At 38.1% G+C, this 15,824-nt stretch overlaps 1 protein-coding gene across 2 annotated transcripts; it reads left to right on the top strand.

Annotated features, from left to right (window-relative positions):
• The first annotated feature begins 12,782 nt into the window (after positions 1–12,782).
• LOC103328562 (uncharacterized) lies at positions 12,783–15,710 on the top strand. 2 transcript variants are annotated; one of them, XM_008230958.2, is made up of 5 exons: positions 12,783–13,068; positions 13,226–13,398; positions 14,011–14,109; positions 14,204–14,355; positions 15,214–15,710. In XM_008230958.2, the coding sequence occupies exons 2-5, from the start codon at positions 13,228–13,230 to the stop codon at positions 15,599–15,601; spliced, it is 810 nt and encodes a 269-aa protein (XP_008229180.1). In that variant the 5' UTR covers positions 12,783–13,068; positions 13,226–13,227; the 3' UTR covers positions 15,602–15,710. The 2 variants fall into 2 exon arrangements, with proteins under 2 accessions (XP_008229180.1, XP_008229181.1); XM_008230959.2 differs by having other exon boundaries at positions 12,846–12,988.
• The last annotated feature ends 114 nt before the right edge of the window (positions 15,711–15,824 follow it).

The following is a 15,824-nucleotide window of genomic DNA, read 5'->3' on the forward strand; positions in this document are numbered from 1 at the left end:
AATACAAGAAGGAGTGAATGGTAGAGGACACTCAAAAAACCAAAAATCAATCAAAACAAAACTCAAAATGATCACTTGATCTCAAAAACCTTCAAAACACTGCTCATTGAGCCAAGACACCAACACAAACAACTCAACCAGACACCAACACAAACAACTCAAGCTCACTTGAATTCCAAGTGAAAACCTTAGATTAGAATTCCCAAGGTTGGACTTAGCAAAACAGATGAGCTTTTCCCAAACATGCTTACAGTCCTAGACTTTTTGAAGAAGCGGCGATTAAGCTTCACAAAGCTTAAAGTACATTGAAGCTCGAATCTACCATCGATTTATAGTTGAAACTTAGCAATCAAAGTTCTCAGCTCCTCCAAAGTCCGCTAGCTAGAGTGTCGCAGTACAAGTCGTGTTCACCGAATGCCTTTCTTGAAAGCAAATGACGCGATTCTCGTCGATCCTACAATGTTGGCCTTTTTCGCTTTGAATCTCTTAATGTAATCTCGAAAGGATTCGCGGACTTCTTGCGCAGGTTATGTGGTAGGTTCTTCTTGATCGCTCGGTAAGAGGTGTACTCTTTGGTGAAGACGTAAGCCAACTCCTTGAAGTCGTTGATCGACCCGGATGGCGTGGTGTAGAACCAATCTTAGGTGCTCCTCGCAAGGTCACTACGAATACCTTGCACATCAAACGCGTCGTCGGCCTTGTGGAGGATCATGACACTTTTGAAGTGTTTTAGGTGGCTCTCGGATCGGAGTCCCTTTGAAGTGTATAAACGAAGGCATGGAGAATCGCCGGGAGCACCGCTCGATTTCGGCGAAAGGTGTGGAGTTTGCCTCGGTCGATCTCCTTGCGTAGTGCATCGTCGAGGTTCCCACCACCTTGATCTCGGTCGGTCATTTATAAGCTTCTCAACGCCTTTCATACACATTGATGGTTGATCACGTTGGCGACCTTCGCAATTTGAGCGACGCTGACCGACCTCCGGTCCGCGAGGGTCGACCTTCGTCTGCGCTGCCTGGCGGCGTGTTAGTGGACTGCACTTGCGAGAGATTCTCCGTAGCTTGTCGGACGAACCGCCTCTTCGAGAGTGAGCAGCGGAGCGCCCTTCCTCGTGGTCCTCATTGTGAGGATTATCCGCTTGACCACCCGGGAACCTAGCTCTCGTGAATGCTCCTCTGCGAGTGGATAGCCGAGCGTCTTTCTTCACAATCCTCGTTGCGATGGTTGTCCGTTGTCCTCCCGGGCCTAGCCTTTGAAGTACATTTCCCTGGGCTCAAGCGGGCGTGGACGCCAAGTCGTGGGCCTAGCCTCTCGCGCATGTTGTTCCTCAAACTTAATCTGCCCGAGTGGGGCTCGCGGACTCTTGTGACATGTCGGTAGGCCAATCAAGTTGTTGTCCTCGCCTTGTCCGCCCACTCCTGCTCGACTGGGTACCCTTTGAGCTGCCTGTCGGTGCGTTCGTCCATCCTTCTCTCTTCGCCCGGTTGTCCAAGGCCAAGGTTTTGAGCCAAGCCGATTTGGTGGAGGAGTTGCCTCATCAGATCGCTTTGGTCGTCCATTCTTTGAGCTAGCTGGTCAACTCTCAGACTAAGGTTTGCTTGACTTCGTGGATCGGGAAGAGAGAAGTGTGTGGAGCCCAATTGCACATGAGCTAGGGTTTCATTGGAGGTGTGCGCGGGAGTGTGTGTCGAGCGTGTAGGCAATGGAGGGAACCCTTGAAGTTGCTCCAAGACCGGGCCTAAGTTGGTGGTGGTAACAAGCCCACCTTCATGAGAGGTTCCACCATATTCGGCGGCGGTGGCCGGTGCGGTGGTGAAAGGTGGTGGTGCCACCATGTCGATTACGGGACCGTGGGTGGAGTGGCTTTGGGCCGTCGTGGATTTAGCCATCGCCGCTGTTTTGCCTCTCGTCTTCATGCTTCCAACCATGGTTGTTTGGAAGGCTTCGGTGGATTGAAAAATAGGAGGAACGGATTCCTTGAGCACGCGTTGAGTATAACTCGTGCTCTCAATGAAAGCACCAATTTGGAGGATTGGATGTCTGTAAAAGGCTATTCCTCCTTCACATTTGACGTACAAATTTACAAAACCCACCTCTGATTCCACCTCGAAATCGGTGAACCCTGCTTCTCGTCCGGCATCTAACCAATGATGGACTCACTTTACTAAAAAGCCCTTTAGCCCTAATTTAAACATATAAAGACTTCAACTTCTATTGAAATTTTGATAGAGTCTTACCTTATAAATGGAACATTTCCCAATTTACAGTACCTACAAACAAGCACAAGAACCAACTCAACTTCCAGCATGCACAAGGTGAAGGAGCACTCAACAGATAATACTATTCATGTAACACCCCGACCCAACAAATTGTTGTTATTTAATTATTTAATTGTGTAATTACATTTTTGCCCTTGGGGATAGGGGCACTTTAGTAACTTTTTTTAGGGGAAGGATTTTTGGGATCTGAGCGGCATTGCGTAGCTCGTCGATACGAGTACGTAGATAGATGGTAGGTTCAATTTCGATTTAAAACGAATAAGTTGTGATCTACAGAAGTGTAGTGGCACAATCGTCATTTTTACAAAGTTAGATTTTAAAAAGAAACGGCACAACCCTTTCTCTTATTTTTCTCTCTTCACCTGCGATTTCTCTCTCTCTCTCTCTCTCTCCGCGCGATGCCGGACTTTGACCAGCGATTTCATCACCTTCTAGCGACCGTTTTTGGTCAGACTAGTCCCAAAAGTTTGGTATTGACGTCCTCTATCTAACCCACACATTTTCCCAACTCAAAAACCAAAGGAATTTCTGCTTGAATGACTGGAAGTGTCGGCAATTTTCAAAGCTTTCGATGTCGTTTCAGCCAATCCTGCCACTGTTTTCATCGAGTGAGGTATGATTCTTCATCCTTTTTCAAATATGTTGTTCCATGTATCTCTAGGATCATGTAAGAACTTGCGGATCCAAAATCAGAGTCTTGGATACTCCAAGTCAATGATTCTAGGGTTAGACGAATCGATCGCGCTATTGACTTAGATCTGACCGATCGATCGAGACCAAACCTTTGGGACTTGTTTAGTAGACTTTGTTGGACCTATATGAACTTTCGGATAAGAAATCGGAGGTTGTGGGCCTCTCGAGCCTGGTTTACCAATATGGAAAGTTTGACTGCTTAGTTGACAATGAGTCTTCCGACACTGTCTCATCCTTAAGGGAAGTGTTAGAATGAGCCTAGAAACCTTCTTAAAGGTTGTGCGCATTTTGTGACTCAGGACTAGAGGTTTGAGTTCAAGTTCGTTGTTGGGTACGTTTGTTAATTAAGTCCGTTTATTATCTTGATGTAGGTATGGTTTATATGGCCTTGTAATTTTAAATATGTTGTATTAGATTTTATTATTGTTGTCTTATGGAATTTAGGAAGTTGTTATATTTCCTAAGTATATGAATATACTGTTTTGAATATTATTGAAATTGAATAGGTAATATTTTATTTACAAATTTATAAATAAACCCAATCTTAGACATGTATTTATAAAAAAACCCAAGTACTATTTAAACATAGAAACACACCCAAAATCAACCCCAAAGTCAACTTTTTGGGTGTGTTTATAAATGAGTTTTGAGTGTGTGTAATGATGAGTTTTGGGTGTGTTTATAAAGTGTTTTGGGTGTTGGGTTTTTTTATAATTTCAACCTCCATTTTGGGTGTTTTAGTGAAACTCCCTATTTTATTTCATATATATTTATATTATTTGGAAAAGTATTTTTGGAAATTGGAATTACGAATTGCACCATTACATGTACTTCCCCTTGGATACAATGGATACTTGGATACATTTGACATGCAGTAACTCTTCAAAGATGTGTCGGGACCCGTGCACCCTTAATTGGTTATACTGTAGAGCCCTTGACAGGGCTGTCTATGCGGGTTATACTTATTTTCAGCAGCACGTGTATGGAGGATTCTTGTTTACACCTAGAATTTTCGGCCCTAGGACCAATTAAGGCTGATGGCATACCTGGTGTCCTAAGGCCGTAATCTTGGTCTCAATGATGGCCCAGACATCATGGACCTTGGGTATTTTGAAATAGCTCCACGGCCGTTACTCGGCCTAGCAGTCAAGACTTCATCACCGGTCAAGATCATCTAGTTTCGGTCTATTGGCATGCTCACCCTAACAACTAGACTTGACCAAACGAGCTATTTCGGCCTAATTGATTGAATCGCCCCAACAGGACAGCTTAGCCCAAGAGACAGGCTCGACCCAATTGCCAGGTACTCCCAGCAATCAAATCCAAATTCACTCCGATCCTTGGCCAAATCTCCAATTAGGAAGTTTGGCTCATGGCCTTGATTCACATCCAATCTTCTAGCTAAAGGATGATATCTTCACATGGCCTCACGTGGCACTATCTCGGGAGCTAAAAAAGGACTGCGAAAATTTTTGGGTTGTTCCCTAGTAACTCAAATGAGAATCAAGATCATAGCAAGGCTATAAATAGTGTTATCTCGCTTATCCAAGTCTCAACCAATTATTATGTGTGGGATATGTTAAATTTTGGTCAAAGTGCCGAGTCCAATGCTTTGTATAGTCAGGTTCCTCAAATGAATACTATAATCACGAGACTGAGAAACCTTCCATTTAATGTGATGTTCTTTACTAATTTTAGGCAATTTTGCTGGGGATTGAACCTGATTTGTTGATTTTTGTTATTGATTATTGGTGTGGCTCAAAGAGGCACGCTAGTAGCATTGGACTTATGGTTTAGAAGAGCCAAATTTAGGTTTCCCATCAAAAGCTGCACGTTGCCTCCGATATGGATGATTGATTGGTAACCATTTTCTATACCTGATGTAACAAATTTTGTGGCCATTTTTCAACCTGTGACTAGGTGTATCATCGCCGCATATTGGACAAGATTTATATCCTTTAACAACACAACCAGATAAAGTTCCCATAGGCAAGAAAATCATTAATTGTCCACAGTAATACACCTCTAAGTGTAAAGTATTCTCCTATGTGTGCATCATACACTCCTTTAATCTCATCCCACAAAGATTTTAAATCATCAATAAAAGGCTCTAAATAAACGTCTATATTATTGGGACCGAAAATCAATAAAGTCAACATCCTGAACTTCCATTTCATGCATAGCCATGGTGGGAGATTATATATAACTAAGATAACTGGTCAACAACTATACCTGCTACTTAAAGAACTGTGGGGATTGAATCCATCATATGAGAGAGCCAATCTCAAGTTACTCGGCCAGACTCAGGCCATTTATCATCAACAAGTTTTCAAGACAAGGAATCCGCCTAGATGAGACATATAACCTTCAATTGATTTTCTAGCAGCATACCAAGTCAAACTCTTCACTGTCTTACGTGATTGAAACATTCTTTTAAACCTTAGAATGACATAAAATACCACACCATCTTCGCTGGCACACCCTCTTTCAAGATTGAATCTTTGCCTTCCTTCCACCTTAAGATACCACAAGTAGGACAATTGGTTCTTCATAATCCTTCCTATACAAGATGCAGTCATTGGGGCATGAGTAGATTTTCTCATAACTCATCCCTAAAGCAGACAAGGTATTTTTTGCCTCGTACATAGAGGAAGGTAGTGTATCGCCTAAATCATTATCATCCATCCCTAATTCTTCAGAAACAAAACTAAACCTACTTTACTCATCTTCTTCCACATTTCTACTAGCATTAGTAGTCCATTCCCAAGGTTCTCCTATGCCATGTCCAAATCTTATAGCTTTGGTCAATTTCATTAAAGTATAAGTGGTCCCTTATAATTCCAACCCCAAACAATCGAATATTCCCACATTTAACACATGGACAATGAATATGAGTTGTATCTCCAAGATTTTCTACAGCAAATTAAAAAATCCTTCCACCCCTAACTCATATGCCTTCGATCTTCTATCAGCATGCATCCATGATTTATCCATCTCACACACTATAAAATCATTTATATAATAAAGTGAAAAGACCAGAAATAAAACACTACTATATTCACATAGCAAAGAATAAATTGAAAATAAAAACGTAAAAATAATAAATAAATAAAAAATTAGACGACGGTATTTACAAAATAATCGTCGTTTAATAGCAGTTCAGACGACTACATCCCGAATTACCGTCATCATTAGGTTACCCAAACCCAAACCCAAAAAATTTGTATTGCTTCTTGAAAAACATTGTTCTGGGTTCATGTAGAATAAAGACGACGGTTAACGGAGATACCATCGTCTTTAGTCTATGTATTGCTTTTGGTGAACAAGTTCTGGTTATGGTAGCTTAAAGACAACAATTAGTGTAGAAATAGTCATCTTTAGGCTACCAAATACAAACAAAAATTCAGACGACGAGAATAAATGAACAAATGACGTACAACGAAAATTTAGACGATGGTTTGGTCCATCAACCGTCGTCGTGGGTTAGAAAAAACCACAGCCTAAATCTCCCATTCCCAATCCTTTTCCAAGAACCCATGGCCAAACAAACATATAAGAACCCATAACAGAGAGTTATTATAACAAGCATGCCAACACCAAAACATATATTGAGAACCCATAGCTCCCAAAACATATATTAGGAACCCATAGCTCCTAAAACATATATTTAAAAACCCATATACAGCTCCCAATTAAGAATCCATAGCTCCCAAAACATATATTAAGAACTCATAGCTTACAATACCAACGAAATCATTTATGGATTTAAGATATATCATTAAATAAAGATATATTAAGGTTTGTACTTACATGGATATTGAGAGAGAGCTCAGAGAATATAACCAATGCTTGAGAGAGAGCTCAAAGAAACAGTCCAATGCTTTGAGAGACAGAGAGAGAAAAAACTTTAAGACAAATTTATGTTGAAGAGAGAGAACGAAATATTTTAGGGTTAAGGAGAATTCAGAAAATTTTAGCCCACGGTCAAAAAATTTCAACGGACTGCATTTTTAAAAGACCACGGAAAATACATAACTTATGACGTTTAAAGTTTGAGTACAATGACGGTTTACTAAACATAATGACGTTGTAAACCGTTACTACGTCAGTACTTTAAAGAAAACGTCGTAGTAAATTAGTTTCACATCGCTTCTTGAAAAACCAACGTCTTAAATATAAAATAATTAGATGGGCTTTGGGTTTCCTGGGATTCGAACGCGTAATTGACCAAAAACAGCCAACAGGAAACCGGCATCATTTCAAATACCCTAAACCCCAAAGCCTAAACCCTAAATTTTACAATAATTGTAAATATAAAAAATACACAAGTATGAGAAAAATGAACCGAAAATCACTACGAACTCCTTACAACAATGCCTTCTATATTAGTAGGCTAAAATCAGGATTTCATATATTTGAATTTATGGCCACAAATGGATCACATAAACCTTAGGGTTATGTTAAGAAAGTATACGGACTGTTGTGCTTTGTCTCTAAATTTTTTTGACTTTTGTTATCACTTGTAATTTTGAAAACTAAAATTACAATTTTCAAACCTTTAGGGGGAAGATATTCTCTCAATGAGTGCATAGTATTTGTTTGTTTATTTTCCGGAATTTTTTTTGAATATATTATAAATATTAGGAATTAAATACAATAAAAAAATATTTTAAAAATTACATTTTTAAAAACTTTATGGGGGAGACAATCTTTCAATGAGTGCATGGTAGTTGTCAATCTATTTTTTGGAATTTTTTTTAAATTTATTATGAAGATGAAGAATTAAATACAATATAAAAGTCATATTAATATGAACTGACACGTGTATATAATCGACGTTGCATTTATTTACAACAACGTTAAAAAATGTCGACCGACGTCATAGTTCATTTAGACGGCGAAAATTTAAGCATTGACGTGGTTCACAATTTACAACCTCACTTGTTATGACGTCACCGACGTCTTTAATACTTACAACATCCATATTATCTGAATAACCGACGTGGTTTAGATTTACAACGTCGTTCTTAACATAGTGGACGACGTTGTTTAGTGCCTACAACGTCAACTTTTGTAAGTTTACCGCTGTTGCATGTTATGTAAGACGTCCAAATGTTGGTATTAACGGTCGTGGTATATTTGTACAAAAAAATTTCATACAAGATGAAGGTATATGTAGTCTTCAGTTTTATATATAAACCGTCGTGTTTTATCAATTTCATGTTCGCCATCGATGTTTTATTTCAATCTATAATAAGACGGTGGTGGTTTATACTAATGAGACGTGTTAACAGGAATGAGACGTCGGTTTTTGGGATTTAAATTTAGTTTTTATGAATTACTATCATTGTCATTCATATAAAGTCATAAATAACCTAAACTAAAATAAAATAAAATTTATTTGATGATTGTTCAATAATTACAAAAAAAAAAATGTACATTTTTAATAAACCCTAAACATTGTTAATAAAAATTATATCACTTATTATTCTCTATTTGTTTGTTAACAAATTCTGCCCATTCCAGCCTCACTTCATCAATATGTTCTTGTACATACTGAACTGGTTCATTTTTCTTGTCAAACTACAAAATAAAAGAAGAAGAATACAATAATATATTACTTGTGATCTCCAAGGGAGACTGTTGTAAAGAATAAACATGTGGGGCCCACTTACTATTGGTTTGAAGACTTTGGTGCATAATGCTTTCCTGCACAATCACGGGAATGGTTTGACATTTACCTATAAAAGGCTTCCCTCTTTTGCAAATGCTACTTGCACCATCAGAGAAGAAAATGAGAGCCCATGCAGAGAGGAAGGGAGAAAGAAAGAAGAGTGAGGAGAAAAGAGAGCAGAGAATTCTCCAAGAGAGAAAAATCAGTGAGGTAGAGAGATTATAAACACTAAAGTTGTAGCCTTATTATTGTACATATTGGAAAAGTTACTAATGCTGCTCTCCAAGGACGTAGGCATGACCGAACCTCGTTAAATATTGTGTCTCATTTATTTTACAGACAGCTCAATATTCCCACATATATCGTTCATTTTACAACACCATCGATATTTTAGACATTGTTCCTCCCCTATATTCTCTTCTCGTTTTTGTCTCAATTTTGTGTGGTTGAGGTTTCTCCTCTCTATTGGGTCCATTTTGTGGTCCATTTCCCTTCTTGTGTGGGTGTGTTTGAGGTTTTTCCCCCTGTTGGATCCAATTTTGTGGCCTTTCTCCCCCTTGTGTGGGTGTGATCTTAAGTTTTGCTTATTTGGGGCTTTTTCCTCTATTTTCTATCCTTTCCCCAGATCCCCACATGAATATCCCTCATTGTTTAGGTCCCTTGTCCCCCAATTTTCTCCACCCTATTTTGTGTTGTTCCAATATCACTCCTCTTATTTAGTGGGATTTCTGTCTATAATAGGTTCTATGAGTGTAGTGGGCTTTATGCCTTCTATGTTGAACTTTTTTGAGCTTATCTTTTATGGTTTGAATCAGGTGAAAATGCTTATGTGCGAACGTTATGTGAGAACACTGTTGGATCTAATCTAACGGCTGCATCAAAAGCAATTGTAAGTGTAAGTGTGGTATTAGAACGAGGTCTTCTTCTCTCTCCTCCCTCCAAAACGTTGAGTCGAAAACAGACGTCCTTTCCAAAATAGACGTCCCCCTCCAATCCAGTTGTTTAGTTTGTTCAATTAAGTGGCCAATTTTTTTATCAACTTTGATTGAGCAAGACTAATAACACTGAAGAGAGAGCGCCCCTGTTATTATTCGATTCCGGAAGAACACAGAAGTATAGCTCTCATTTTTATGGGTTTCTCATTCAGGCGAAAGAAAGTGTTCGTGTATTTTATATTATCATCTTTGTGGTTCGGTCTTTCTGGTCGGAACATTCAAAATTTGTCATGTTTACGGGGGGGAAATATCAAATTTAAGGGGGGAAATAAGTGTTGGGTTTTTCCCATATTGAATAGGACCATGTACGAAATTTCCCCTTCACATTCGGAATTTGTCATGCAATGTTTACGATTGTTCCCATACAAAAATACAAAAATACAAAAATACAAAATTACAAAATTCCCAGGCCGCCACACTCCCCTTTTCAAATTTTTTATTCATTTCCAATTAAATATTCGTTTAAAAATCGAATTGAAGGGGGAAAAATTCTAGAAAAAATCCTTCGGACTCGTGACAACATTTCCTTCCATGAAATATCCAGAAAAAGGCCGCATTATATAAATATCCATACGGAATTAATGTGATCGAACAAATAAGAATCTAGGGTTTGAAAAGTGTACTAGTGTTTTCATTTGCATCATCCAACACTAGGGTTTGTTCCCTAATTTTATTTTTCCCTCACACCAAAATCCGTTATTGTACTTTCAGTATGAAGTATTCATCCCGATACATACTTAGGAATTTTCCCCCATTTTTTCTGAATTTTCCTGTATTTTTTACGATTTTCTGAAGAAAAAATATTGAATAAAATACACACGGAATGCCAAGTGGCGGAGCTGGAGTGGGGAGCTGCAGACCTCAGTGACAATCGGCGCATTCCCATGCCGCCACACTCCCCTTTTCAAATTTTTTATTCATTTCCAATTAAATATTCATTTAAAAATCGAATTGAAGGGATAAAAATTCCAGAAAAAATCCTCCGGACTCGTGACGACATTTCCTTCCATGAAATATCCGGAAAAGGCCGCATTATATAAATATCCATACAAAATTAATGTGATCGAATAAATAAGAGTCTAGGGTTTGAAAAGTGTACTAGTGTTTTCATTTGCATCATCCAACACTAGGGTTTGTTTCCAAATTTTATTTTTCCCTCACACCAAAATCCGTTATTGTACTTTCAGTAGAAGTATTCATCTCGATACATACTTAGGAATTTTCCCCTATTTTTTTTCTGAATTTTCCTATATTTTTTTACGATTTTTTGAGAAAAAAAGGGAATAAAATACATATGGAATGCCAAGTGGCGGAGTTGGACTAGGGAGCTGCAGACCTCAGCGACACGCGGCGCATTCCCATGCCGCCACACGCCCCTTTTCAAAAAATTTATTCATTTTCAATTAAATATTCATTTAAAAATCGACAAAAGAAATACACAAATTTATGTCTGGTAGGTATTTTGGGTGTTTAGGGTTGATTCATAAATTCATAAATTTATTGACAAGAAAGGCGCGATTGGTGAAGTACGGCGCCACTGTCAGGAAGAAGAAAGGAGCTTTTTCAAACAGCACGACTTGACACTTGGGCTAAGGGGAACTGCAGCCTACCCGTTTTACCATAAGCTTGCTTTTTCCCTTTAGCCGTTCAGATAATTTGGATGGCTGGATTTGGTTCTCATATAACGTTCGCACATAAGTGTTCTCATTAGATAACCACCCTATCTTTTAAGTTCACTTTGGTGTAATTGGCTTTTGCCTTCCTATATTAAGGAAACTTGTTTCTGATTAAATAAAAACAAAAACTTATGGAGTATTTTTTGGACACTAAAACGATTAATTATTAAATTTTTGAAACTTAAAAGAGAAAAAAAGAAGAAAGGAAATTTGCATAAATACCACCTGAACTTTTAGGCATGTGCACTGTTACCACCTAAACTTTTAATTTTTAGGGACATTTTGGAAAAAGCAAAAAGAGAGAAAAATTTTAAAAGAAGCAAAATGGACAAAAATGCCCTTATTTATTTTTAGATTTCTGAATCCAATACATTTATGTCTTTGATTTGAAAGTTGAGTGGTTTTTGTCTTTTGAAAAGCTTTTTCCAAAGTGAAATTTTTATGTCTAAAACCTAAAAAACCTTAATTTTTATTATTAACCACCTGAATTTTATAGAGTGTTGCAATGTACCACCTATGTCCAATTCTATTAAACTTTCCGTTAAGTTTAAGGACAACTCTGTCAATTCACTATAACTAAAAGACTTGACATTTTAAAACTAACAAATTTAAATAATAAAATAATATCCCCACCCTCTGCATACACCCTACTTCATATCCCTATCTCTCTCCACCGAATCTATAAAATATTTGGTGTGGGTTGTGGAAGAGTTGAAGGCCAACTCGAGGGTGCATTACTCAGACGGATTAATCAGCCCCTTCTCTCATTAGTCATGGTAATGTTTAGAGATGGGATTCTTGCCCCTACTGATTAAGCTTTTTTTTGGGGGGGTATTATGTTGTCGCTTTATGCTCGTGGTGGCTTGATTTACTGGGAGGCTTGCTTGTTGTACTTCTCTGTATGCTATTGCCCTTTCTTGTATGGTTTTTTCGTGTATTTCCGTTTTGACTTTTGAACGAAATTTCACCTTATGAATAATTAAAAAAAGAACATAATTGAATGCCAAATTAATTTAAAGGTTTGAAGATCCATGAAATCCATCTCCCCAAAAGCCTGGATATATGTAGAGGGTGGGGGAAGGGTCTACTGGGAAAGGGGGAAAGTTGTTGAATGGATGGGAGAAACCGTGGGATAATTTAGATTAGGTTTTTAATAAAGAACAAAAATTATTAATTATAAATTCTGTTAGTTTTAAAAATGTTGAGTTTTTTTAGTTAAAGTGCATTGACGGAATCGTTCTTAAAGTTAACTAAAAGTTTAACATAATTAGACATAGGTTGTACATTGCAACACTCTTTAAAGTTCAGGTGGTTAATAATAAAAATTAAAAGTTTATGTGGTAACGGTGCACATGCCTAAAAGTTCAGGTGGAATTTATGCAAATTTCTCAACAAAAAAAATTATAGTAAACCTTGAGAGCCGGTTGACAGGTTCCAAAACAAAAACGTTGTATGGGTGTACCGGTGCACTATAGTATAGACGGTGACTTAACCCAGACCCAAAAAAAAAAAAAAAAAAAAAGCCTACAGGCTTTTCCTGAGTTTTTTTAACTCCGTCCCATTCTCCATCTCTCTCTCTCTCTCAAATCGATCCTGTCTCTGCCTCCCTAGGGCAGAAGTCGAAGCCGGCTCTGCCAACGTCGAGAAGAAATCGACGCGGCCTCCAACCACCAGGTTCTTCTCTCATCCGTCAGCAGTCCCCCCGCGACTTCCCTCTTTTCGTTATTCTCTCCATCTCAACCTCCAGATCTAGGGTTTACTCATCTCTCTCTTTCTATTTAGCTGGTCTTGGATTCTTGATTGATTTCAAAATATATATTTATTATCACCAATGAAGTCTTGTTCTGGGTGCATTGTAATTGAAGCAATCTGTATCTGTCTTTTTCTTTTTCTGTGTGTGTTGAACTACAGAAATGTACAATAATGTGGGAGCCCAGCCTGGGGTGCCAATACCGCCTGCAACTTCGCAGCCAAATCCGTTTGGAAATACGTTTTACGGTGCCGGTTCAGGACTTATCCGTGGTGGATTGGGCGCTTATGGAGAGAAAATTTTAGGATCAAGTTCTGAATATGTACAAAGCAATGTAAGTAGTTGACCACTGTTATGATCTGGGTTCAGCTATTGAAGATTACGATATGCACCGTTAGCTTATTACTCCCCTTTGTGGTCAAGTTATAAAGTTTTTGATTTAACTGTAAATCATATGAAAGTTTGGAAGATTTTTATTCTAGCATATAAGTTTCGTGAATCATTGTCAAAATATTTGTATCTTGCATTATGAAATTGACCTCTTTTAATTTGGTAGAATGATGATTGGCATTATTGAATGAACCATTTTGGAAAGGCTTGATTTTGGTTGTTCAAATTGTTTTATTCTTTGTTTTTCTTCCATGCCCTTGATTGGGTGAAAGTTTGATGATCCATGTTAATTAGGTTGGTATATTGTTTTGTACATTATGGCCTGATGCGTAAGTTGAAACTGGTTTATGGAGATGCTTCTATAACATTTTGCATTGATCTCCCACTCATGTAAATTGTATTCACGTACTTTAGGCATGATAATGGCCTTGTATGATTGCCATCAAGTGACTAGATTAGGCCTTTTAGAAGTTCTGTACTTCTTAGCTTTTAGAGTTTCTTAAGTCTGTTTGAGGTAGTTGAGCTTTATTCTGATATTTTGTGTTGAAATGAGCAGATCAGTAGGTATTTCTCTGATCCTCAATACTACTTCCAAGTGAATGACCAGTATGTCCGGAACAAGTTGAAGGTTGTTCTATTTCCATTTCTTCACAGGGTAAGGCGCTAGCATTTGGAATTTTTCCTTGTGGAATCAGATTATGCTGCCATAGAACTTACTCCTTCCCCTGCCCTTTCTTTTGTTTTTTCAGGGCCATTGGACAAGAATAACTGAACCAGTAGGAGGCAGGCTTTCTTATAAACCCCCAATCTATGACATCAATGCACCAGACCTGTACATTCCATTTATGGCATTTGGTACCTATGTGGTACTGGCTGGCTTCTCATTGGGTCTTCAAGGAAAGTAAGTTTTGTGAAATTTCTAGATATTACTCTAAGCAGTTTCCTCTTTTATTCATATTAATCCTGTGATGGGAAAACATTATGATATGAGAACGAAGATTGCGTTTTGCCTTAACTGCTTGATTTTTTGGCTGTTATTTTCCTCTTATTGCAATTCAGTATCCTACTATTAGTTTGTAATTTCTACTTTAGTCCCCCAGTTTTGGAAAAAGAGTTCTATTTAGTACCCAATCTATTTGCACCTTCTTCCTTGTCCACTTTCAACAAAATGTATTGGTTCCTTTTGGGTAGTATACTGTAGCTGCATTTAGTTTTTTCCTTGTTCACGGTCTTCCTTTATCGAAGTACCTTCTAGTTGCTTAAGGCTTAAACGCAAGAGAAGTGCTTGCAAAAATTCATCGAAGAAGATGATGCTCAAAATAACATTATTTTCCTAGATTATACATGTGATCCGTAAGTTGGACTATTGTGTATGACCAAAGAGGTATGCTGCACTGGGACCAAAAACTCTTTCAGCAGCCCACACCGTTCTCATGTAGTGGCCAAATTTAGCTGTTTTTTTCAGAGAAATCATTAACCCCGTGTTGATGCACCAGTTTCTTTTCCTTTTCCTTCATCTTTTCTATATAAATACACGACAGATGAATTTATATTTGTAAATTAAAGTGAAACAATGAACTATTTCCAAGGCCAAGATTGTATTGTCACTGCATTTTTGAATGTATGATGGCCTCTCTGTAGCTTCCTGAACTTCATCATGGTTTCAATTCATATTTATTCATGTTCTTGTTATTTCAATCCTTCAATGCTAGAAACTCATGGTATTTTAAATTTTTTTTTTTTGTTTATTGCCTTTCAGGTTTAGTCCTGAAGCACTAAACTGGTTGTTTATCAAGGGATTGCTTGGCTGGTTTATGCAAGTTGCACTACTTAAAGTAACATTGCTTTCCTTGGGTGGTGGTGAGGCACCATTGCTGGACATGGTGGCATATGCTGGCTATGCTTTCACAGGGTTATGCTTGGCCATACTTGGACGGATTGTGTTGAGTTACTCCTACTATTTTTTGATGCCTTGGACCTGTTTATGCATGGGAGTTTTCTTGGTGAAGACTATGAAAAGAGTCCTTTTTGCAGAGGTGAGGAGTTATGATTCAAGCAAGCATCATTATCTTTTGCTCTTTATTGCTTTGGCGCAGTTCCCTCTTTTTACATGGCTTGGCAACGTTAGTGTTAATTGGCTTATATAAGACAGCTAATTTTGTATGGGATAGAACCAATTCCTGTTTATAGCAGTTTCTGAAATCTTGTATACAATTTTCTTTGTATTCAATTCGGTCCACGACTTTTGCTCCCTCATTGAAGTAGTTTACTTGGAAATTCGTCACTGGAGGACAGAGATATCATTCTACTTGTTTTGCATGCCCAGAAATACTTCTGTTAGTTTTATTGGAAATCAACCTTGGTCTCCAT

Source organism: Prunus mume, linkage group LG4 (genome assembly GCF_029339155.1).
Source record: "Prunus mume cultivar Tortuosa linkage group LG4, ASM2933915v1, whole genome shotgun sequence".
In the NCBI taxonomy this organism is placed as follows: Eukaryota; Viridiplantae; Streptophyta; class Magnoliopsida; order Rosales; family Rosaceae; genus Prunus; species Prunus mume.

What these genes read in the sequence shown, in the direction of transcription:
- LOC103328562 (XM_008230958.2), top strand. Translation starts at nt 13,228, where the DNA reads ATGTACAATAATGTGGGAGCCCAGCCTGGGGTGCCAATACCGCCTGCA. An exon ending in TATTTCCATTTCTTCACAGG is followed by an intron (nt 14,110 to 14,203) that starts GTAAGGCGCTAG and finishes TTGTTTTTTCAG; the next exon opens with GGCCATTGGACAAGAATAAC. An exon ending in TCATTGGGTCTTCAAGGAAA is followed by an intron (nt 14,356 to 15,213) that starts GTAAGTTTTGTG and finishes ATTGCCTTTCAG; the next exon opens with GTTTAGTCCTGAAGCACTAA.